At 40.6% G+C, this 26,215-nt stretch overlaps 1 protein-coding gene across 6 annotated transcripts in view; it reads right to left on the bottom strand.

The window, feature by feature from the left end:
* Ldb2 (LIM domain binding 2) overlaps positions 1–26,215 on the bottom strand; it is a 390,814-nt gene that overhangs the window by 8,209 nt on the left and 356,390 nt on the right. For all 6 annotated transcript variants that reach the window (XM_045130215.1, XM_012948219.2, XM_045130216.1 and 3 more), the window contains exon 6: positions 1,779–1,902. In XM_045130215.1, coding sequence (XP_044986150.1) covers positions 1,779–1,902 — 124 coding nt within the window. The remainder of the gene's footprint in view (positions 1–1,778; positions 1,903–26,215) is intronic.

Here is a 26,215-nt window from a genome sequence, read left to right as displayed (position 1 = left end):
CACTGAGTTGTTCTTGACTGATGAACAAGATGGAGCTATGTTCCTATTTGACTGCCACTCTTTAATAAATGTTTTTATCTTTACTCTCAAAAGCTTTTTTCCCCCATCAAGACATCTATAATGCTTTTGTATTGCATTATGGGTACTTCTCCTGAAAGGTGACAGAAAGCGGAAAGGGAACTGCTGAAGATCATGGGAGCAGACCAGAACAGGCTATGCTAAAGTCACAGATACTCAGTCTGCCCGGATAGCAGTGTTTGCTTTGACCTTAAGGACATAAATCTGATAGTATTTTATCTATACTTTGCTCATGAAATTTAGGGTAACTGCCTTTAAAAATGTACAAACTGCATTATTCTGGTCGTGGAAGGGAGCTGTGGCACTACAATGGTGGACTTCAGAGATACAGAAACCTTACTGAGAGCCAGCTACTTTACACCTCAGGCCTTACCATGCACAATGGGGATAAGAATAAATATCTAATAAGTAAGTCTATGTTGATGAGTCAATATTTATGACTGTTTCATTCTTTTCTATCACCTCAATGGTGAATGGAGCACCTGCTGCCTAGTGGGCCTCAGAGAATAATTGTTGAATGAACAAATGAATGAGTGAGTTATGACTTGTATGTTAGAAAATATAGGTGTTCAAAGCATTTGGTGAGTGAATGTTTTTTTTTTTTCTTTCATACTCATTGATACTGAAAGAGAAAATAAGGGTAAGCACATTTTATATACAATTAATACAATAATACTATTTTAGACTAAGATGGAGGTACAACTATTCTATGTAAAATAATGCCTATTTTTTTTTAGGTTTTTTGTTTGTTTGCTTATTTGTTTGTTTGTTTGAGGTAGGGTTTCACTCTAGTCCAGGCTGACCTGGAATTCACTATGCAGTCTCAGGGTGGCCTCAAACTCACAGTGATCCTCCTACCTCTGCCCCCAGAGTGCTGGGATTAAAGGCATGCGCCACCATGCCACCATGCCCGACACTATTTTTTTAGTTTTTAAAAAACATGTACTTGGTTAAATATTCTGTATTCATTTTATACAAAACCCCTGGCTAATTACCACTGCATGGTGACTATTACATTTTGTGATTCAAAAAGCTATGTGCCTCGTGCTAATAGTTACTCTTTATCAAAATTATTTTCAGCAAATGGATATAGTTTGCTTTTCTGACCAATGAGGCTCGACACAAGCCTAAGAGTGCAAATGCTTCAGATAGGAAGACAGTTTAATGATGACTTGAAGCAGTCATTTCAGAACCCCAGCAGGAGACTGCAGTATCTAAACTGCAGTGCAAGGAAGTGAGGGAAATGGGGCCTTTTATGTGTTCTCTTCGTGATCAGAGTAGCCTTTGATATATCTTAAGAAATAGCACAAATTTTACATGCCTCGTCTCCCTTCATAATCGCTAAATTTCTCAAAAACTAAAACCAAAAACATTACACTATGAGACACCAGCAGTCTTGTCCAATGAAATGGAACAATTGATGTATCAAGAGATAAAAATCATAGTTCTGACCTTGGTTTTGCCTTGAACTTATTTCACTTCTTTCAGATTCAAGTCTTTCTCTAGCAACAAGGAAATAACATTCCCAAAGATATTTTTCCTTCAAAAGTTTCACATATCTATGTCCAAAATCATCACCAAGAATATTCCTGATAACTGACTTCTTATAATTTACAGTTCTCTTCTTTTTCATACCACTTCATCCCCATAAGAAACTTCTGAAACTATGTCTACCCTGACAATGAAGAAGGATAGTGTACCTGGCGGTGCCACCATCCGCTGCCACTTCTGAAACAGGCAGGTCTTCAGGCAGTCTCGAGGACTGAGGTTGTAGGTTTTGTGTCTTGACATCAGCTCCTGCATGGGCTCCAGTATTACACACAACTGCAAAGAGTTCAGAGTCATGCGTGTTACTTGAACATATTGATTACACTAGATAACACTAATAGCTGATATCCACTAGACAGTTTATGGGTATTGTTCTTTCTCTGGCTTTCATGTTCTGTATATAAGTTTGAGGGAAAAGAAATATTACCAACACTTGATTATTCCCACTTTGTTTAGTATCATTTATAAAATGACAGTACAGCTGAATGTGATTTAAACACACACACTCACACATGTGTGCACCTCCTGGAAAGACTCGGGGTAAGATTCATGCAGCTGTCCTGTGAATTCAGATGACTCTTCCTGAATAAAGCCAAAAGCTCTCTTCTGTGGAGCACAGCTCTGATCTCTGCTCATGCTTCTGGCTGTTGTTCTTGTTTGTATAACCACACACTGAGAGCTACAGTGCCAGTTCATGCAGATTATCTGGCAAAGAAATTCATTTTTTAAACTTTGCAGAATAGATTAACAAGTACAGGAATTCTTCAATCCTAATTCTCATAAAGGCAAAGTATGAATGCTATCTTACTTTTATGCATATCCTCATTTCTAGTTCATGCATGAAGATAATTTAAAAATATTATGCCAATAGTTATTTTCCATGTATGGTGGGGGTGGGGTTGTTGTGGTCCTGCACTTAATCACCTTGATCATTCTGACATTTAGACTTTTCAGTTCCAGTTCAACCCAAAACAATTGATGACACAGATTAGTGGCTGGATCCAGAAGGCAAAACCATTTAAGAATGCCTTAGACCTTTCTATATTCCTTCAGTTGTAAGTCTGTCAGAATTGCATTGCATTGACAGTCCCAGTACCATATCTGCCAGGACAAAGCCCATGATGTGGAATGATGCATTCATCATGGATGCAATTACAGGGATACAAATATCGTCAATGCACCTGCCCAAAGGCAAAAGCATCATTTCTTCATGAAAGACACATGAGTTCTCCAGCTTCATTGTCTGCCTTCCTCATGATATCTACCCTACCCTTAGATCATCCTTCACCATGAACATCTTCTTTATAGGTCATGCTGCCCACTGAATTTTTCCCTTCCTTCTCCTGGCTAATTCCTGCCCATGCTTGACGTCATAGTGGCTCTTCTGTTACAACTTCCTCCCAGATGAGCTTCTGTCATGTGCAAGCTGAGTTGGTTCACCCCACCCCTCAATTCTCCCATTGCTCCCTTTCAGCTTTCTGGACTTCTTCATGCTTGTAGCCACCTGCTCCCAAGTCTGTCTTTTCCATGGAGTCTTTGAATGTTGACAGTATGCCTTTTGTTTCTGTGTTCCCAGTGTAGGCTCTAATCAATGGATGCATTTAAGGAATAAATCTTAGAAACACTAAGATTTTTCTAGACCCGAAGAGAGGTTTGAAGAATACCTCCATCCAAGCCAAGTGCACTGATTATGATCAATCTCTTTCACTAGATCCAACGGTCCCACATGTCATGCTGATGCTCACTAGTAGAGCTTCAGACTCTGTCATAGAAGTTCTGGGCTTCAGAAGAGAAAGTAAAGACTATGGCGATTTCCAGCACACATTCCACTATGTATTCCTTACACCTTGCCAAGCTTCTTTTCTTCTTGTCCAAATCTAAGCATGATGATCAAGATTGCCTTTACCAAGAGTGACTTTTGGCCCTTTTTACTTGTCTATGACCTAAATTTATTAGATCCACTAACCCTATTTAAGGGCTATCTGTAAATTTCTTCCACTTACAGTTTCTCAAGAAGAAAAAGAACAAGACTTCAAAGCCTGGATCACACCTGTATGATGTGCACTACAAGGACCAACCTCCCCAACGTTTGAGGATCCATCATTACAATATATTATATTATGTTATATTGGTTCTTTAACCTTGTGTACCTTGGTGCTTAATTTGAAGTTTCCTTTGAAGTCTAAAATGGCAATGGAGAAACAGTGGTGACAGAGGCAGAACTGCTATGCTAGTAACTTTATATTCCAACACAGTAAAGACTATGCACACATATTTCTATTATACTCCTTCCTGGAAGTCAAGCTCTATGCACAGCAGTGTGAGAGATGCCATAACCATTTCTACAGACAGACCTCAGGATGACTTACCCCTCAGAGCAGAGCCACTGCTAAATTCAGCCAGAGTTAGAAGTTATTCGCAATCACAGTTAAGTAGGATGGGAAGATAGGGACTGAGAAATACATTTTGGGTTTTTTTTTAAATAAATATTTTATACATTTGAGAGAGCGAGAGAGAGAAAGGTAGAGGCAAACAAAGAGAAAGGGATAATGGGCATGCCGGGGCCTGTAGCCACTACAAACGAACTCCAGCTGCAGTCACTCCTTTGTGCATTTGGATTACGTCAGTCCTGGTAAATTGAAACTGGATCCTTAGGCTTCGCAGGCAAACACCTTAACTGCTAAGCCATTTCTCCAGCCCCAATAAATACTTTTAATAAAAGTTTCTCAAGGTTTTAAACTGTTTCCTTTGAATTAATTTCTCTTTCCTTATATGCAAATTTATAATGAATATAAAATACACAGTAGTGTGGAACAAGCATGGGTTTATAAGCTAAGAGGTCTTGGTATAGATTTTGACTATCACCAAGTGTATATCCTTGGGTAAGTCAATGAATAGCATAGGGTTTCCATTTCACCTGCAAAACAAGTGCCTATCTCTTATGCTATGGGCACTCAAGATCATATGTCTAATACACAAGAGTTGGAAACTGTGGACATTATGATTAGAAGGCATAGTACAGATTGCAGCACCCACCACATTTCTCTGACTTCACATCAACAAACTTTTATTGGGTTTCTTACTCAGTTGTCAGGCACTGCTCTTTTGTGTCAGGGAAATAAAAATGAGAACAACATGTGACTCTGACATTCTTTTGATATGCAGAGACATTTATCATACCAATAACTGGAGGCTAACTCCACAATGCACGACCCATTTTCATTAACAAGGAGGGTCTAATGGGAGGGGGTGGATCACAGATGAGCCTAAATAATGGTACCAAACTGCCTGTATTTACTGAAAAGAAAACTAATAAATTAAATTAAAAAAAATGAGAACAACACAACATCTGCCTCCCTAGGAATAATTTAAGCATGTTAAAAAAGCTACCTTAGATTCATAGTTCAAAGTTCAAGTGTCTTAGGACATCACATTCTTCTGAAACAATTTTTCATTATATAACAAGTTGGATGAAAAGATGACCTGTTTGGAACAGAAAGGGCTACCACTAACAGCATCAGGATACTGTGATAACCTGTGAGCTCATTATCTATGTCATTTTTATAGTGCCTTTCTTTCTGGGTATTGGAAACAGTCCCCCCCCCCCCCAGGAGCTAATCCTACCAATCTTTCCTTTCCCCTTTAATGTAAAAATACCTTCCCATTGCTGTAACCCATCCTGAGAGTGCTTGCATCTGTCCATGCCAATCAAGAACCACCATAGCCATTTGTTTGCGGTGGAGAGACAGCTGCCTCCTCCCCTACTCAGCTATGCAGATAAGGCATCATGTCCCCTATGCTGACGTAGTGGCTTTGTTGGGCTGCATGCTGTAGGTGGCAGAACTAACTCAGAGAAGACTCTGTTCTCTCTGGCAGTATGCCATTGCATCCTGGCAATAGCTGAAGCATTATAAAATAAAATCAGGAAGATGGTTGGAGGAATGAGTTTCTGTGAAACCTAACCAAATCGTGGAGCTGTGATTCTTGCTCTTTCTGATGTCTCAGACCATTTTGAGAATCTGACGAAGGCTATGCTACCTGTCTTCCAAAATTTTACACAATTTCTGGAAATTAATGACTCCAGTATAGTCCTACCCTCTGAATTAAGTAAAGAGTGCCTTTTTTATAGTAAGTATGTGCCAGGCTGTAATGGTTCATTTCCCTCATGCTGTGTGTGCGTACACACACACACACACACACACACACACACACACACACACACACCACTCACATGATGCACATCAATGAAATTCAGCAAAATAATACAAGTCCTTTGATTTGGAAGAACAATTTTATTTGCAAATTTGTACCTTCTGCAAAGTTCCCAGTGGACCAGGTTCTTTGCTTGAATAAACAAACAGAAAACCCTAACAACAACAAGAAAAGGCCGCAGTCAATATATTTGCAGCAGGGCAGATTTTATTCATTGGTCTCCTCTTGGGGAAGAATTGGAGAATAGCTCCAGGAATCCCAGGAATCTGTGGACAGGGCAAGAGGCAGACTTGAGATCTCTCCTTAAATGTGGTGCTATTCAACATGGACACCTGTCCAGACCAGTTATTATTCCACAAAAAGTCATTGCCTACTTCAATAAAGCTCAAAGAACATAATTTTACAGCTTTCATGATGGTTAGGCTGGGATTTCTTCTCTATATGCTTTTGACTTTGTGATTTCTGACCCCACACAGTCTTTGTATGGAATTTGTCATCACAAGAAGGATTTGCTCAATGAAAAGGATGCATGGATGGATGTAATACAGGAATTTTGAGTTTCTTATATGCCAATGGACCAATAATTTGGAGTGTTCCTGGGTCCTTTTCCTATGGATTTGAAAAATGAAATCCACAGACCAGGTAATAAGATTCAGAAAGATTTTGTTATAGCTTAAAGCTTTAGGTGGATGAAGATAAGGGGGCTTAAGCCTAGAACATAAGAAAAGGAAGCAAGGTGAAGCTCTTGTGCAGAGTCAAGAGGGGGTTTGAGAAACCCACCTCAGAGATTCAGATCTGGGATTTTTATGGAGAGTGGCTACGTGAGAAAGACCAGATCAGCAGGTTGCTATTCACAAAGACCAGATCTTATAGCTTTGGCAGTAATCTTATGTAAGAGGCAGAATTTCTGTCCTCTATGAAGGGTGCATGCTTAACCTAGAAATCTTTTCAGGAGAGTATAACAACTATATTTCTGCAAGCTTAGTGACATTTCCTGCTTTTAGTCAAGTATTAAAACGATTCACTTTTGGGGTTCTGTTACCCTGACTGCCTATTCAATTTCTGTCTCCTAAGATATGGATGGATGGATGGATCAGATAGCTGGGCCAGATTATTAGCAAGGAGTCATTTGGTAGATGCAAACAATTCTGTTACAGTCCTGAAGATTTAGAAGTGATAAATTTATTCATCTGATAAATGACTGCCTCTTTTGTTCAGAAGGGTTGGCCAAAATGCATAGCTATATCCTGGCCAGGACTCCTGCAATTTCATATTAACATAGGACCTAGCAAAGGTGTACAACATGGTGTTTCATGTTTTCTTTTATTTGACAGTTTTCCTGGAAAGATTTGATTCAGTTATATAATCACACACATTCTTCTAGAGCAGCTCATCTACAGGATTGGAGGAACAGATGAAGCTTATCAGTGTTGGTCATGAACTACAAGAATAAAGCTGGTGTTCTGGAGTCAGCATGTGATTAACTCCTAACCTTCACTCTGTCATCAACACCTGAATTCTATCCTGTTTGAGTGATTGCTTCTGAGAGTGAACCCCCCCCACTTCCTGTACCTCGAGATACTCTATGCTCAGGCCTTGTTTTACATATTTATATCATGCCTATAAAGACATTTTCCTTTTTTGTAGTCTCCATTACCAAGAGTTGTTAAACTATGGCCTATACACTAGATCTGGCACTGCTTTGGGTATTGTCTGTAGGTAATACGAACTGCAGCAGAGTTAAGTAGTTGGACAGAAACATATAGCCCACAAACCCACAGCTATTTAATGCCTCAGCCTTCCAAGAGAGTTTCTTGATTCCTAATCTGAACAGTGTTATTCAAAGGAAATGGGATGCAAAGAACTTGTCATATCTCCATGGAAGGTGAGGAGCTGAGGCTGAGTACCCACCAGTTCACTGCTTCCTTCACTGAGGAAGTTTTGCATTAAAAATACTTCAAATGAACTAGACAATATGGCCAGTGATGTAGTTGATTTCCATGGAGAGAAAATCTCCTTATCTTGTTGTGGACCAGTGGGAGTTTGCAGCTGGTCAAACCCTGGCCTGAAAACCACACTTGGGTCACACCAGTCTGCACCACTAATGTCCATCTCAAGTCCCACTCCTATCTCTAATTATATTAATAATGGAAATTTTCTTTTCTTGTGGATTTGCTCATCTCTTATCTGGCAAGCCATGTTTTACTTTTTGCTTCTTTTTTATTTAACATGGTATTATGTATGTTCAAATATTTGTTGAATTATAGCTTAATAATAGCTATGGTGTGCCCACTCTATGTCTGTCCCCAGAGTATGCACTGTACACATGCTAATTATGTCATTAACCCTTGTCACCTCCTGGCCTACTTTTACAGGTGAGGAAATTCAGACCCAGAGCCATTAAGTCACCCATAGCTGATAATAATGAGTATGATTCTTATAATGCACCTGAGCTAATGCAGCTTCCTGGAGGGCAGAGGAAAGGTTCAGCTGAGTTTTTCTGATTTCAATAATGTGCTATGAACTGCTATATTGCTATATTGCTTGCTTCTGTGAGCATGAACCTCATGGCTTCAACTGCTTGTAGAAGACTGAGATCAAAAGCTTTCCTTGTCTCTGTACACAGCACATAGCATTGACCTGCATGTAACAGAGGGCAGGTGACACATGAAGAGCTCAGGCTTGAACCAGATTCATCTTGGTTCAAATTCCCAAGTCTGTTCTTGTCCAAGTACTTCAGTCTCTTTGAGTCTGTTTTCCCAAATGTAAACTGTGGATTGTGATGCTCATGTTGGATGGTTTGAAAAGCCTGGATCAAGATCAGTGCTCAAAAGATACACATTGCTATTATGAAGATGGCTGTGCTAGAACGATATGTTCTGTGGTTGGCAAACTGCTCTATGAAGCAAATTACACGGTTTTCCTGGGATGTAGAGGGTTCCCTGTTACAAGCCCACAAGGGGTGTTAGTCAGATCAATGTCACATGACTCTTTAATAGCTAATGTAAGGTAATAACACTTTTGTAGAACTCAGCTATAGTTCCTAAAAGTTCAAATCTGTAAATTACAGTTGTTGTTTTCTTTTTTTCCAATAACTTATTCCACTAGGTAAATCTGAATGAAAAAGATAAAAGAAGGTAAAGAGTGATTAATACTGCTGAATAAGTCTTTCCTAATAAGAAGCACACTATAAAATAGATCTTATATGAAAGTGATGTAAAAGATAATATAAGGCATTTAAAAGCAAAAGAAAAAAATCAAACTGAAAAAAGCAAACAATGCCCACCTCAAAGCAGATAAGAATGAATAACAGGCGCCTGACTACACCCCTCCCTCTGCCTAGAGAGGAAAAACAAGCCTGGGAAGGAAATACTTAGCCTTCTAAACTATGCAATTCCAAAACATCAGACTATGATTCGAATTTATTTCCTGATAGGATTAAAGATAGATTGGTAGTCAAATTCAAAAATACCCTTCTTTTGATCTTAAGATTCAAGTAGAAGAGCATTTGCCTTTCTCAATTGTTTTGCAAATTGATTACTCAGGGAAGTTATCTCATCCCTGAGACCCTGCGGACAGGAGGGGAGTGGCTAAGATGGTTGGCATCACTAGGAAACAGCTACCACTCTGGTCTTGAAGGGACCGTTGTCTTTCCTGCACAAGCAGGCTGTATATTTCAGAAATCATTCTATGGTCTGACTCTGAGACTGCCACCAACTGAGTACTGATTGAGGATGCTGTTTACATCTGACTCAAAGGGTGAGGTACCTTCCAAGAGACTAGCCACACTCATGGTTTTTTGCTGTGTCCCTGAGGCTCATGGCACAGTCAAGGTTCCCACAGCATATTCCCCTCTGTTCCTCTGCAGTAATGGGATACAAATTCTCCACAGTCTTGTGTAGCACGAGTAAGGCCTCCACAGTGCTCAGGTTGCTTGCTTACTTGCTCTTAGTGCTTTCCCTCCCTTCTAGCTCCATGCCAGGATAAAACCTGTATGTTATTAGCAGCTGTCTTTGCCAGTTGACTTCAGTAAGATGTGGCCCATGGAAGCCAAAGTAGGCAGTGCTCCTAGGATGGCCAGATTCAAATAACAGTGGCTTAATGTCACAGAAGTATATTCTCAATTCTGGAGGCCAGAAGTCATAAAAGAAAAGAGTCCACAGGGCCATGCTCTTCTGACACCTATGAAGAAGCTTTCCTAGCTCCTTGGTTCCTTATCATGTAGCTCCATCATTTCTATCTCTCCTTCCGTCTTCATGCGACCTTCCCCCCATGTGGTTGTGCCAGCTCCTCCTATTTGGAGGATACCAGTCATGGGGGTTAGGCTTACCAAATCCAGAATGGTTTTATGTTGAGATACCTGAATTATATCAGCAAAGACCCCATTTTCAAGTAAGGCCATATTCCAAGGTTCCAGGTGAATATGAAACTTTAAAGGACATATGGAAAGTGCTCTCTTTATACATAAACCTTATGACTCACCAGCAGGCAGTGGCTTCACTGAAGATACTTTGAAAGTCATTAGGACATATCTGTTAAAATTTTACAGATAAGCTGGGCGTGGTGGCGCACGCCTTTAATCCCAGCACTCCGGAGGCAGAGGTAGGAGGATCACTGTGAGTTCGAGGCCACCCTGAGACTACCAAGTGAATTCCAGGTCAGCCTGGGCTAGAGTGAGACCCTACCTTGAAAAACCAGAAAAAAAAAAAAAATTACAGATGTTCTTGACCCTATGTTTATGTGTGTGTATACCACCTGTGTCTTCATATTTAGGCATATTTACACACACAACCTGAAAGTTAGATTTTGATGATATATTGGCTATCTATAACTTTTGGCCTGTACTGTATATAAAATGTTCTGATTCCATCCATGGATTCTACTGGCGTTTCTAAATTCCTTAGCCAGATAGCTATATGTTTCCAAAAGGAAAAGGAAACATTTGCTTGATCAATATAATACACTTCTAGGGAGTGCTGTTCTTCGTCTAAAGTGTATGAGTACCTTTCATGCACTAAAACTTCTTATTGATCAATTGCTGTGGCTCAGAGGACTGCTGGAGTTATTCTGACAGACACTATCTCTTCATTGATTGTCATTGAATTTGGGTTTAAAAATAAATGGAAGCAGCAAGATTCATGTATATATGAATATGTGTGTGTGTGTGTGTGTGTGTGTGTATATATATATATATATATATATATATATACATGCATATATATGTATATATATGTATATGAAATATTTTTAAAGAAATTTGATCATATGAGTAGACATAATTTTGATGTCCAAAATGAAAGTCAGAAAATTCAAGTAGGAGAAAATGTTAGTCTTCAGCAAGAATTCTTTTTTTCTTTAGGAAACTTCAGATTTTGTTCCTAAGACCTTTAACTGACTGGAGGAGGCCTACTCACCTTACTAAGGGTGAACTACTTTGCTTAAAATGAATCAATTATAAATGCACCCTGATCTACAGAATATCTTTATGAAAACATCTAGATTTTTACTAATTAGTACTATATCCTGACTAAGGTGACACATACAATTAACTATGATAGCACCTGTCTCTTATTATACTATATTGTGAAAACTAGACAATTGGGCTGTCTTTAATTTTACTTTTCAGTTATATCACTTAGAACCAAGTAATGGAGTCAATGTTTGAGGAATGAATGAATTGCATGGATATGGTAGCATGGAAGAGCAGAACAGAAGGGATTCACCATAAAAAGTAGATGAGATCCTGCTTGCAATTGAAATAATATGAGACAAACTGGGTATGCATTCCATGCTATCCATTGTGGCCCTCTATGCTCACGATGGGCAGAGAGTGGAGGAGCATCAGGGATGACGGTGAGCCCAGAGGACACAGCTCTCTTCTCAGGCTCTTGTTAGAAGGAAACACAACAGGAATTCAAGTGGGCTGCATATTCTAAAGAGCAAAGTATGCTGGGCTGGGCCATCAGGAAGAACTGGTATAGCTTGAATGTAAAATGTCTCAAGTCACATGTGTTTGAACTCTTAGTCTTTACCTGCTATTGCTGTTTTAGAGGCAGTGGTAGGTACCTTTAGAAAGCAGAGTCTCACTGAATGAAGTCATTGTGAGTGAGCCTTGAGGTTTTAAAGCCCAGCCTCACTTTCTGTTCTTTCACTGATTCCTGACTGAATGCAATGTAACCAACCAGCTTTTCTTCTTGGTCCTGCTGGCATGCCTTGTGTCTTCTCAAGACTGTAAGCCAGAATAAGCCCTTCCCTTCCTTAAGTTGCTTCTTGTCATGTATTTGGCCACAGCAATGGGAAAGTAAGTGATAAGTGATACAGTCAGTATTTAAGTAGAGACCCACAAGGGTGAACTAGAAGTCAGCCAGGTGAAGCGGATGCTTAAAGCGTCTCATGGGAGGAACTCTCCAGCTGAATTCAGGAGTGATCTTGGCACTGAAGACTCCCATGTGGTGAATGAGAGGGAGGACTGACTAGAGGGGGCAGCAGTGGTCCAGGTTCAGATGAATGGGTCTATAGTTTTTGCCCCGTGGAAAAGCTGGGACGACCAAATAATGTAGACATAAATCATAGAAATAAACATTTAATTGAAATATGGTAAATATCTGTGTTTCTAAAGCATGAAAAAAATCCCTGATTAACACTCTGATGTTTTTGGTGAAGTGAAAGCACTAGATATCACCAGAAGGTAAATACTAGCTGTTTAGTCTCCAAGTAGGAGACACCAGCCATCTAGGGAACCACTGGTCACAGCATAGAGGCACACTCTTGTATCCTCAGAGATGCTTTTCCTAGTATGTGGGTTATTTTTTCCAGGAATTCAGAGCCCATGTACTTGCAGTAGGAAAATTTTAAACACTAACACTTATAAATGGAATCTTATAATCTTAATACTGTGAATAAGGGAATTAGGATATGAACCTTGGGAGCTGTTGGTGACTGTTTCCAAGGAACATGGCTATCTTATGCATGCACTTGTAATCCCTCCTGAATGCTGCTGAGTGGTTATGCCTGCCACCTGCCTGGTGCAAATACCTACAAGACTGGCCAAGACAGCTTTGTGTTTTGGGGCTTGGGGCAGTATACCCACAGACACTGGGGGAATCTCTAGGATGTGGTTGGTGGCATGTGGCCCTGTTTTGGCACTGGACACCCAGAAAGTAGCTGCATTTACATGTTTGCTCGCCTTGTCCCAGTATTCCACTGGACAATAGCCTCCCACTCTGACCTGAGACACAGGAAAGCAGGAGTTTCTCAGTAAGTGACACTCAGCTGCTTGACTGCTCCTGGCTGCCCCATCACAGTGCTCCTGTGTAGTCTGCATTGCACACATTTCCCCTCTCGGGGACAACAGGGAGCTTGGCGGACAGCACCTTCATTATGAGAGTTAGCAGATGCTGTGATTCATTCATTCATTCATTCAAGACACATGTATTTATAAACTATATTTGTTCAGGTGCTAGGAATACCATGATCAGGAAAAAGAAACCACTGCTGTTAAAGGAATAGTACAGGAGACAAACAATAAGTAAGTAAGAAAAAGATATGCATGTTTGTGATTCTGCCTGCAGAAAAAGAAAGCAGGGAAGGGAGGTATGACACTCTGAATTTGAGAAGGTTAAAAATCTGGACACCTATGCTAAAAGCATGAAGATAGAAAAAATGTCAACTCTAGTGATGTCATGTCCTGATCTGGGAATCTGCCAGTGTGTGTCATGGCAAAGGGAAATCAGGTTGCTATTAGTGCATAGTGAGATGGAGAGACGAGACTCAATTATCCAGGTGGGCTCACTCAGCCTAATAACAAGGATACAGTGAATGACTCATTCCAGGAATCAACCTGACTATATAAGGGATGGAAGAATGGCACAGCACATTTCTGGCTATATCTATGAAGGTGTTTCTAGAGGAGACAGAAATGTGAGCTGGTTGATGGAGTGAGGAAGACCCACTTGCAATCTCCATTCAATTGGCAGGGACCAAAGGTACAAGAAAAGCCAATTCACCTCTTTTCTCTCCCCTTTTCCTCTCTTCTCCCCTTTTCTCCTTCCCTCCTCTCTCCTCCCTTTTTATCTTCTTCCCCCTCTTTCTCTATTTATTTTTCTCTCATCTCTTGCTCTGTCTCTGCTGTATCTTTTTCCTCTCCTCTCTTTTCTTTCTCCTTCCTCTGACCCCCTTCCCTTCCTCCCAACCTCCTCCCCACCCTATCTCTTTCTCTGAGGTAAGAACCCTTTTTATCTTGTATATAGATACCAATTTTCACATTTTCTGTCCTATGGACTCCAGGACTCACATGAGTGTTGTACCAAATTCTCAAGCCCATGTTCTCAGACTGAGTTATATCACTGGCTTTTCTGACTCTGGGGTCTTTAGACTTGTACTTACATGACCTATTGTGGGTCTTCTCAGCCTCCATTTACATGAGCCAAGTTTTAATAATCTCCTTTCTCTCTCTTCCTCTCTTTCTCTCTCCCTTTCATCCATTCATTATGTCCTACATTCACCTATATATACTGTTGGATTTGTATCTGTGGAGAACTCTAACTAAAATACATATTTAGAAGTGGACAAGGGAATTTGAAGGTAGAGTCATTGCTAGCTGGGAAGATGCAAGGCTGCTCTGAGCTGTGGAGGGGGCATTCTCCAGCAGCTTAAAGGGCAGGAAAGCAGCCTGTTTCCTCAGGCCTTAGGGAGAAACATGACTCTGACAAGACCTTGACTTTAGCCTACTGAGATTTATGCCAGATTTCTGATCAACTATAAGATAATAAATTAGTATTTCTTCAGATCATTCAGCCTGTAGTAATTTATCTATGTTGTAATAGGAAACTAACACTTAAAACACATATCTTTGGTAAAGTTTCCATATTTAACAAATAAAAATATAAAATGCCTACTTACTTACATATATATTAATGTGTATATATGCATATATTTGTGGATATGCATAATGTGTGTATGAGTATGTGTGTGCACATGTGTGGAAAAGGTCTGAGTATAACCTTGGGGTATATCTCCTTATAGCAGGCAGCTTTAGGTTCACTGAGATGAGCTTTCAGACCAGGCAAAGTTATGGAACTGTGTGCACTCATGACCACACCACACATTTTACATGATTCCAAAACTAATATCAGGCATGCAAGACACAGCCATATCCTTTTGTTTGTTTGTTTTTTGAGGTAGGGTCCCACTCTAGCCCAGGCTGACCTGGAATTCACTATTGAGTCTCAGGGTGGCCTTGAACTCATGGTGATCCTCCTCCCTCTGCCTTCCAAGTGCTTGGAAAAAAGGCGTGCACCACCACGCCCTGCTAGGATACAGCCATATTCTTAATTTAGGGATGAAATAAATTGTAACCTTGAAAAAGCATATTCCCTTTTTACTCAACTTGAAGAGTTTGCATTTCTATTACAGTCTTCCCTCCACCCCCAGGCATCCTCTCCATAGTTTTGATGTAAAGCACTTGGACCTTCTTCCTTAAGATTGCTCCAGCAACCTAAACCCAGTCTCAGTGCCTATAATTTTAACTTGCTTGATGTTTTCCAGCTTAAAATCTTAAATCTCTCAGTCTATTATCTTTAGCCAAGCACATCAGTTCTTTACAAATTTAACTTTGATCAAATTACAAGCTAATAAAACACTGAATATATTGGGGGCCATATATTCAAACTACCACACTCCTCTACTTCCATCTTGCTTGAGATAGGGTCTTCTTTTCTCCCCCACCCCTCCCTGGCTTCTGTATGTGTGCTAATCTAGCTGGCTTGTGAGCTTCTGGGTTCATCTGGCCCCACCTCCCATTGCCATATGTCACTGGTATCACAGACACATGTGCCGCTTTGCATCTGGCTTTATGTGAGTGTGCAAGCACCACCTTTAATCATGGAAGTATCTATCCTAGCCTGACCAGCTATGTTTTAATTTCAAATAATTTGTTAAAGTAATATATTAGTAGTAATAATTAATTATTACTTATCTAATGTTCAAATCAGGTATCCTGTATTTTATCTGGTAGCTAAAATGTCAGATGAAGCTAAAGGTGGGATTTGGGGAAAAAACAACATTCTCGACAGAAAGCAAATAGCATTTTGAGTACAGCAAAGGCCATAGGGCTTTTAAAAAACTTGTCAATGATGGAGAGAATAAGGAAAGTATGAGAAGATAGGATATGGTCCATGGCCATACCACCCTGAATGTCCCTGATCTCGTCTGATCTTGGATGCTAAGCAGGGTCAGTGAGTACTTGGCTGGGAAAAGACAGGATCAGGAAGGCTGTAAGGAGCTTGGTCATAATGCCAAGGTGAAGACATTGCCCTTTGATCTGAGGGAGTCAGGAAGGCAGTGGGTAGTTTCTGCAAAGGCAGGCCAGTGTGGGAAGGCCTCTGAAATGGAGACATGCTGACTAAGAGCTGGAGGTGTGTTCTGCAGCCAGACTTGCAGTTCTGGTGTGGCAGACTTCTACTTTCCAGGGTTCATGCTGTGTCTTCCTCCACAGGGGCCAGCAAGAGAGAAGAACACCTTGACAGGAGAATGCTGACTCACAAGCTAATTTATAAAGGGCATGAGAAAAGAAGAGCTATGTGGGATCTCACAAAGATGAAGGCAGTATACCAAAGCCCAAGTTCCCCTGTAGCTCAGTGTTCAGGCCACAGGGAAGGAGTGTGATTATTGTCCATCCCAGAAAAAGCAGAGCTGAGATCCATACAAAGATACCAGGAAGATATATTTCTTTTATTTAAATTTTATTTATTTATTTTGTAAAAGAGAGGGAGGGAGTCTCTCTCTCTCTCTCTCTCTCTCTCTCTCTCTCTCTCTCTCTGTGTGTGTGTGTGTGTGTGTGTGTGTGTGTGTGTGTGAGAGAGAGAGAGAGAGAGAGAGAGAGAGAGAGAGAGAGAGGAGAGGAGAAAGAGAGAGAATGGGCATGTCAAGGCCTCTAGCCATGGCAAACAAACTCTAGATACATGTGTCATCTTGTGCATCTGGCTTTATGTGGGTCCTGGGGAATCGAACCTGGATCCTTAGACTTTGCAGGCAAATACTTTAACAACTGAACAATCTCTACAGCCCCTAGAAAGTTATATTTTGAACACATTTAACATATCCATGTTTCCTTGAAAAAGTTGCAGGAGGGAAAAGGGTTATATCACAAAACTCTTTAGAAGTTCAGAAGCCTCACTGTCTATCCTTTTCTTAATGGGTGTGTATGTGTGAAGTTTCATGGCTAATGCCATCTTATCCTGTCCCTTGTTGGGACTGCACCCCTTGATGTGAGAAGGAAGTATTTCTCAGCCTCTTTGGATGGGTGAGGGCCAGTTCTAGTTGGCAGAAGTGTCCCAGAGAACTTGCAACAAAATGACAGCACAATACAACTTCAGTTCATTCACTCTAGGCTTCTGCTTGTGGTGGGAGCCTCAGGCTCCTAAAATATTTCTAAACCAGTAAGCCCAGATGACCAAAACAATTATAGAGGTTTGAGCATAGAAACACACTTGACAACTTCAGCAATGGAGCCTAAACTTATAAGATTTGAGAAGCTGTCTTCTCTTGCCCTGTGGAGCCAGTGTCAGCCCTGGCACTTGGCCTTGGGCCCTATATGTATGTAAGTGCAGGTACATCTGTGCCACAACAAATGTAGAAGTCAGAGGACAGCCTTGGCTCAGTCTTGCCTCCCACCTTGTTTGAGGCAGGCTCCCTTATTTGCCACTTCATAACATATGCAAGGCTAGGTAGCCTGAAGGTGTCTGGGTGAAATTCTTCTGTTTCTGCCTCCAATCTTGCTATAGGTATGCTGTGATTATGGACATTCTTTCTCTCACACCTAGATTTACATGGTTCTGAGGACCTGAACACAGGTCATAGTGCTGTGTAGCAAATGCTTTTACCCACTTTGCCATTGCCCAGTCATTGCCCTTTTCCCCCTACTCCATCTAGCATTGTCACGCACTGTGAAGTGGGTCTTACTTGTCTTTACTACTTTACTAGTGAGCCATCTGGGGCTTGAACAGTTTTTAATAGACCTCTGTTTATAAATTATCTCATTTTTTTTTCTAGATTTGGACCTATGGTCCCAAATTCCAGCGGCCATTACAAGGCTATTTTTTATTGAATTATTTTTTTAAAAGAGAAATTGGAGCCATGCATGGTGGCACACGCCTTTAATCCCAGCACTGGGGAGGCAGAGGTAGGAGGACTGTCATTAGTTCGAGATCATCCTGAGACTACATAGTGAATTCCAGGTCAGCCTGAGCTAGAGTGAGACCCTACCTCTGAAAACCAAGAAAAAAAAAAAAAAAAAGAAAGAAAGATATTGGGTGCTTTGCCTTCATAGCAGTAGCTAGAAAGAGCATTTTTTCCATAAACAACTCTTGAACAAATGGATAGTTCCAAAGTCAACATTCTTTCCACTATCCTTCTACAATCACCAGGTAACCTCTTCCTCTGGTACACAGTTGTGAAACTAAAGCTTATTGGAAGTGTGTGGCTGCGCCTTTTCTCCGCAGGTCACTGTGGGGTCTGGGTTCCTCTGTTACCTTTCCGTAGCTCTGGCTTCCAGTGTTATCTCTCAGAAACAGCTGAGAAAAGACCATTTCCCTATCAGGTATGAAGCTGGAGAGTGACATTTCCTTTCCCTTAATTTCTCCAAAAGACAAACAATGCATGCTTTAAGAGTTCTGCATCAGTTCCTAACGCCCATATGTCAGATATGCAAACCCCTCACTTCTCTCTGTGTAGCAGTGAGATCTAATCACTGTTGTCTTTCTTCATTTCAATTATGAAACGCATGCCCTGCTCATCACCTGTGTCCTTGGTAGTTCTCAGCTCTCCATGGCTTCTCAAAAGTCATTTGTCTTATTCACATTGTTCTGGGTCCAAAATCAATCATGGTTTCAGAGAATCATCACTGTGTCACTTTTATTGAGGGCTGGCATGGCTAAGTAGATAGACAGACACATCAAAATAGGGCTGTGGTTTAAGAAAACAAGACTCTTGGAATGATTGTGGTCAAAGAGGCTTCTATCCAAAAACACTCAAAAGAGATAATGTTGTAAGATGTCATATAAGGAAGCATTACAACCCAGTTTTTCTGTGAATATTTTACAGTTGAAATAAATGAGACAAAGCAAAGTAAGATTGGAGGCAAAGGCAACACGGCCCCTGAATAAAGCCCTCTGATAAAAGCCTGTTTTCTGAGATTTCATTTTTGCTTGATCACTGGGCACTAAAAATAAACAGAGATTATTTTGAGTTGGGATTTTAGGAGAAAAAAAATCAGCCTCTATTCATCCTCTACTTTCTTTTTACTTTTTCCTCTTCATTTTAATTTTACCAGTGATAGCTTTGGCAGAATAACAAATGAGAGGTTTTAGGCTTCACAATGTTTTCTTCAGATACATACCTACATATGTGGACACACACACACACTCACACTCACACACACACTCCTGTGTTTCTTTACTATGGCTTTAGCACATATGCAGTGTTTTTCACAAAATGCTATTTTTAGACTGAATAGTAGGATGTCTGAAGCATTAATAAATGGGCAAGAAGCACAGACCCGCAGTACATGGTAAAATGCCAGCACGAGAGCTAGCCTGGCCTTTAGCCAGTGAACTGTGGTTTGATATTACAGCAGTGAGAGTAAAAGCACTGCTTACAAAGAGATGATTAATAAGCTGACACACTTCCAGGTATCTATTTCCTATTCTTTAGTGCCAACTATATTAATACCAGCATATTTTCAACTTTATTAGCAGAGTCTCAGAGCCTATACACTTAGGTAGGTTCTTGGACAGATTTTTAAATCAGCTGCAAATTATTTGGAGAGGTGAACATTTGACAGATGTTGCATTTTCCCTGTTATTCTAATGGAGAATGTCTGTCTCCTTGATACCCTGCACTGAGCAGTAGATGCTTCTCCAAACCCAGAGCTTCAGGAATCTTCTTCAACTGTGGTGGCAGCATTCATTGACAATGGATCCTTGGGCTATTAGGTGTGACTACTTAGGTCCTGTTTGGTTTAGAGAATGACTGCTTATGTCTGTAACCAACTGTTGCCTCTGCATGTCATTTTGTCATCCTTGAGACAACAGTACTTTCTAGGAATGGAGCTAGTCAATAGACTCTGGTCCCCTCTCTGGATAAGCTCATATCTCAAGCATCTGGGAAGATGGAGGAAAGAGACCTTATGGGGTGGAATTAGGATGACTAGAATGTTCCAATTGGCACTGAATTGTTCCAGACCTTAAAATAGGAATTCCTACTTCTGTGAAGCCTCTGAGGTCCGTTCAAGGGGTAAGCTAGTTACTTAGTGGCTTGAGCCTAAGAGGCCAGCAAGGGGCCTATGTTTTGGAATGAGACATGGGTTTAAAGCCCAGCTGATATCTTCCAGCTATGTATCTCCTCTCAGGCCTTTGTATTATCAAAATACAGTAGCATTACCTAGTTTGAAGGTAAATGAATTTGTTTCTGAAGTTAGTTAAAATTTATATCTGTAAAAATGGAAATTTTAACAGCTACCTCTCAGACTTGAAGCAGCAAGGCAAAATCATATATATGAAAGTGTTTGCACAGACAATAATGACAAACTTGGAATCCTGTGACAAAGTGGACACAGGTGGGATCTCAGAATGGGCCCTTAAAAACACCCAAATACAGTCACACAGGAAGAATATGCTTGCATATTCCAGAGCACAATGCAGTGAACGTCATCTGCCAACATTTGTTCTATATTTCACAATGAGTTAGAACAGAGGAATTGGAAGGTTCTCACCAAAAGAATGATTAATGTTCAAAGGGTGGAGGGAGATGCTGATTGCCCTGGCTTGATCGTTATATGTTTTATACATATATTGAGTTAGCCTACTGTACTACAAGCATGTACATTTAACATGTTTCAATTTGCTGATGAATAATCAAAATTTTAAAATTCTGTTTAAAATGTTGATGTCAAGTGACACAGACAAAGCCTAGGCTTTGTGCTTCACCCATGAAATTCTTGTCCATATGTCTGAGACGTTGCCCTTAGAACAAATTGACAGAAGTCCAGTCCCTCACCTCACCATTCCTGAGCATTACCTAAATTCTTACTAGAAGGAAGGACATCACCCTGGCTGAGCACATGAGTGCTCATAGGAAAGACCTTGACATCCAGTAAAATTCCACTTGGGGGTTACATGAAAACAATAATTCCTGCAAAGTTGAAATTCTTAATTAAATGTTTTCAAAGGGAGTACAGACAAGTGCCTCTAAGTAGGAGAGTACTTCATGCTTAGAGGCCAGCTCAAGCCTCCTGAAGCCTAATCCTCACTGCCAGTGAAGCTTTTAAGTATTGATATTCCCTGTATTAATAATATTCCAAATCACATTCATAATAATATAATTAGCCATGCAATTCATACCATACAGCATGTAAGGGCTCTGCATTATTAATTATGCCAGTATAGCCTTTGTATAGTGCAACAGACTGTAATTTTAACTCTCAAGGTAAATGATCATAAAGCTGGGGGTAAGGAACCCAGATGAGAATCAAGCCAGCAACAGCTCACATCTGCCTGGGGATCACTAAATAACATGAATGTCCTGTCTGCAATGCCTGCAGGGATGGCACCCATTTTAAAGTCCAAGCTTGCATAATTTGGCTGTGCTCCCAAGTTTTGTGTGTGGCAAAATATGATTAATGACCTTGAAGTGCTAATTCCATCTCAGCCCATTTCAACCCCATAGGGCTGTGTGACACTTTTATGTTGATGGAGAAGATGCCTTAGGGAGGATCTGAGGAACAATCTTACCCCAATATGGGATTGCCCCACAATTTCTCTCTTCTACCTTCCTGAACAGTCCAGTCTGGTTCCATAGAAAACTCCAGCATTGGGGCAGGAGAAACACCTTTAGTCATTGGTGGTTTTGCTGAAGGCCTAAGCTAGCCCTGAGTAGTGAAAAAACCGTGATGAACTGTAGTCATACTAATTTACATTCCTAAAGCAGCTTCCAGGACCATTGTTTTCCAGGAATCTTTCTTCATATACAATGTGTATTAGCATGTTAGAAATAACTACCCATTGGAGAAATGAAAAATGAGATGGAGCTGTTTTCATTTTCAAAGTGAATTTATAAGAGCACAACTCTGCTGTGATCCAAACACGAATGAAAATGTTAGACCAGAATGAATTGGGTCAGATTTAGCTGGGCCTGGGTCAGTCTCCTCACTGTCCATCTGCTGCACTTTGATTGATTTTTACAACACCTCCTTTCAATCTCATGGTCTATCACCAATGGCAGGTGCTCCTCTACAGAAGTTATCACTTTCTTGTTCTCTTTGTATGTTACCTGTGTGTGTGCACATGCATGTGTATGCATGTTCATGTGGGGGCAGGCACAAGCCTATGTGTATGTGTGCCTGTGGAGGCCAAATCGTAAACTTGCGTATCATTTCAGGTGACATCCACCTTCTTTTAAACTTGAAGACAGGGTCTTTCAATAGCCTGGAGTTCATCAAGTAGACAAACTGGTTGTGTATGTTAATACAGGTGCATTCATGTCACAGTGCATTAGAGGACAATCTCTGGTGTCAGGCCTCACCTTCCAACTTGTTTGATGCAAGTTGTAGGGTGTTCACTTCTGTGCTTTCCAGTTGAGCTGGCCCACAAGCTCTTAGAGATTCTCCTATCTCTGTTTCCTGTCTTTCCAGAGGAGCACTGAGATTACAGACACAGGCTAACACAATGTGGCTTTTGGTGGTCTAAACTGAGGTCCTTAGGCTTGAACTTTAACCAACTGGCTATATCACTAGCCTGTTTATTGTTTTCTTATTCTTTACAGTAAATTCATGCAAAATGTTAAAACCAAAGATGTGATTATTTGTGTGTGAATCTTATACATTGGATGAGCCTTAAGATAATTTATGGATTTGCAGAAATAAATGAACTTGTTTCTTTTTATTTTGTTTGTTTGTTTTTCTGAGGTAGGGTCTCACTCTAGCCCAGGCTGGCCTAGAATTCAGTCTTTATTCTCAGGGTGGCCTCTAATTCATAGCGATCCTCCTACCTCTGCTTCCCAAGTGCTGGGATTAGAGGCTTGCACCACCACGCCTGGCCTTAACTCTGTTTCTTAAACTAAAGAACTTGAAAGCCTAGTGGTGAGCAACCAATCATACTTCAGTATTAGAAAAACATAAATAAGATGTATGTATGCCATAAAGTGCTTATTCAACCCCATTTTCCTCCTACTGTACAAAGATCTCATATCCAATAGGAGGGGCCTAACAGGGGGAGGTGAGTGGCATGTGGTCTTTGGGGTTGGACCCGGTGCCCAGAAATACTAAGAACTGGCCTGGCAAAGATTCTCTGCCTTACAGAGGAGATATTCCTTAGTGTTGGGTGAAAATGGAAAGGGTGTTTGCAAAGAGGTAAGAAACCAATGGGTTAGATTTTGAATATAGAAAGGAATGCTCCAGGCTGAAAAAATGGAAAATCTTTTGCAGATGTATAGAAACATAGAATGGTGCAGCACACTTGGAAAGTTTTGGTATGGAATGAATTCTAACACCTGTTAAATGCATATATCAGTACATCTTACAGCATATTAATACAGCAGATCTTTTTTTTTTTTTTTTTTAATTTGAGAGCGACAGACACAGAAAGACAGATAGAGGGAGAGAGAGAGAATGGCGCGCCAGGGCTTCCAGCCTCTGAAAACGAACTCCAGACGCGTGCGCCCCCTTGTGCATCTGGCTAACATGGGACCTGGGGAACCGAGCCTCGAACCGGGGTCCTTAGGCTTCACAGGCAAGCGCTTAACCGCTAAGCCATTTCTCCAGCCCAATACAGCAGATCTTAATAAATGTTAGGCATAGGAATACAAGAAAGGGTTGGGGAGATGGCTCTATGTATAAAATGCTTGCTGTGCAAGCATGACAATCTGAGTGCAGATCCCCAGAACCTATGTAAAGTTGGATGTGGTAGTATGAGCATTTGTAATTGCAGTGTTCTCATGGCAAGATGGGAGGCCAAGAAAGGAGAATCCTTAGAAGCTTGCAGGCCAGCCAGCCTGAAATACAAGGAGGCAGACAGAGACTAATACCTGAAGTTGTCCTCTTGATCATCACATGAGAGCTGTGGGATGTGTGTACCCTACACCCCAACTCTTATTCTCACTCTCTCTCCAACACACACACAGACACACACAAGAGAAAAGAAGAAAAGAACTTAAAATTGAAGAAATTTGAACTAATATATGGAATGAATAAAGAATAAGTAATTTCTTTTCTATAGGACTTCTTAGAGCTTTTATCTGAATTCTTGAAAGGCAGTGGAGGATTTCCCAAAGTCACTACTAGATTGGATCATTTTTGAAAATAAAATTGTCAGTGTTTTTAAAGTAATAGGAGGCCAATATATTGACATCTTATTTGTTGATGATTCAGCATCAAATATTACCACTAAGTTTTACATCACACAAATTCATTTTTAGAGAACAGTTTGTGACACTCAGCATACCTCCTCCCACAAAGTTCCACCTCCCAAATTATCATCAACTGGGGACCAGGCATTCAGAATATATGAGTTTATGGGGATTATCTATTTCAAGTCACCCAATTCCTTCCATGCCTCCTATAAACTTATGACCATCCATGATGCAAAATGCAATGTATTCAGTCTAACTTTAAAAGCCCCCAAGTTTTTTCAATCCCAATACTGTTCAAACATCCCTATACTCCAAGGTCTCATGACTGTTAGTTGTAAAACAAAACAAAACAAAACTCTCAATGACACAGAATAAACATTCATACTGCAAAAGATGGCATTGAGCAGAACAAGGAAATATGAACCAATACAATATGTAAAAGAAGCTGGACAAATAATCAAATTCTCTAGCTCCAAGACTAATACCTCTAGCCAATCCCAATGTCTGTAGGGTCCCAATTCTTCCCCTCCAACTCACAGCTTGATGAACAATTCATCCCAAGCCAACACTCTCCTTGGTGGCCATCTCAAACTTATAGCATTACAAAATCAAAAAAAAAAAAAAAAAATCCTCAGGTCTCTAGTATAGACCATGGTTCATCCTTGTAGTTCCATCAGGTCTCCATTCAAGGACTTCCAACAACTCTGCTTCACATTGCCCATAGCTATTTCCAACAAACAAAACTGCACTGTAAATCCAATGCCCCTTTCTATCCTGAATTTGTTATACCCCATAGTACCAGGTGAGCTACCAACTTGTTAATCCAGAGGAATATAAAGCCAAGTTTGAAGAGCAAGACATTCCTTCAGCATTTAGGCCCATACCTTCAAGAGTCTGCCTTCTTTCTGCTATTCTGATGCAGAACAGCTGGCTCAATATTAACGGTCATAATCTCTCCAACAGCCACAGCTGAGTAGGTGCTGTCTCCAAACTGGACTTTCATTTCTTTTTGTGCCATATCCATCTACTTACACCAGTCCACTTTCATGCAAAACAACTCTAATCAAGTTCTCAGGACACGAGAAGATACAGCAAGCCCTCACACAAACTGCTTCTAGCACAGGCCAGACAAAGCTGTTTTTTTCCTCTCATAAGCCAAACCTCACTATCCATAGTTCTTTCTGCTTTAAGATCTTTAAAACTCTGATCATAATGGTCCAAAAAATGTTGCCTTTAGCATTGCAAGGCTGGGGCTGGGGACCTCATGCAAATAATCACAAATGCTCACATTCTGTGTACCAGGTTCTGTGCAAGATATTTAAATAAGACAGACATACAATCCCTGCCTTCAAGACTGGTTGAAGTATACTATTGTATGTGTGAAGGGGCGGGGGTGGGGTGGGGAGAGAAGACAGGCAGCATGAACTAAGCACATCCAAAAAGGTTATTCAACTGAGACCTAGGTAGAGCCATGCTGGCAAAGGCTTCCTGGGAGATGGAGCCAGAAAGTTTTGAGATCAATTAGCAAATGTATTATAACAGCCTGCAATAGTAGTGAAATGCATTGTGTGTCCACCATGCTAAAGTCTATGCTGGTGCCTTCACTTACACCTCCTCTGTGAAATATGTTGTTATTACTACCATGTACTGGCAAAGACACAAGACTAGTATTTAGAAAATTATTTTCCTTTGTTCCTAGTTCAGAAGTAGTAGAGCTAGGAACTGAACTTGCATGCAAGGAATATTGTCATGTTCCTTTTCTTAGCCACCACACTGTGCTGCTGATCTCTGTGCGGGGGAAGATCCTTAGGGATAGGTGATGAGGAAACATTTGTAAAGACAGGTGAAGCAGAACGGCACAAAACCTCAGTCTCAAGGGTGCAAAGACAGTCAAGAGTACCAGGCCACAGAGGTGACACATCCTCCCATGGCTGCTGGCGCTATCCCTAGTCACCATCTTTGCTTCTTGGAGTGG

Source organism: Jaculus jaculus, chromosome 11 (genome assembly GCF_020740685.1).
Source record: "Jaculus jaculus isolate mJacJac1 chromosome 11, mJacJac1.mat.Y.cur, whole genome shotgun sequence".
NCBI lineage: Eukaryota > Metazoa > Chordata > Mammalia > Rodentia > Dipodidae > Jaculus > Jaculus jaculus.
This window is presented reverse-complemented; position numbering and strand designations above follow the sequence as displayed.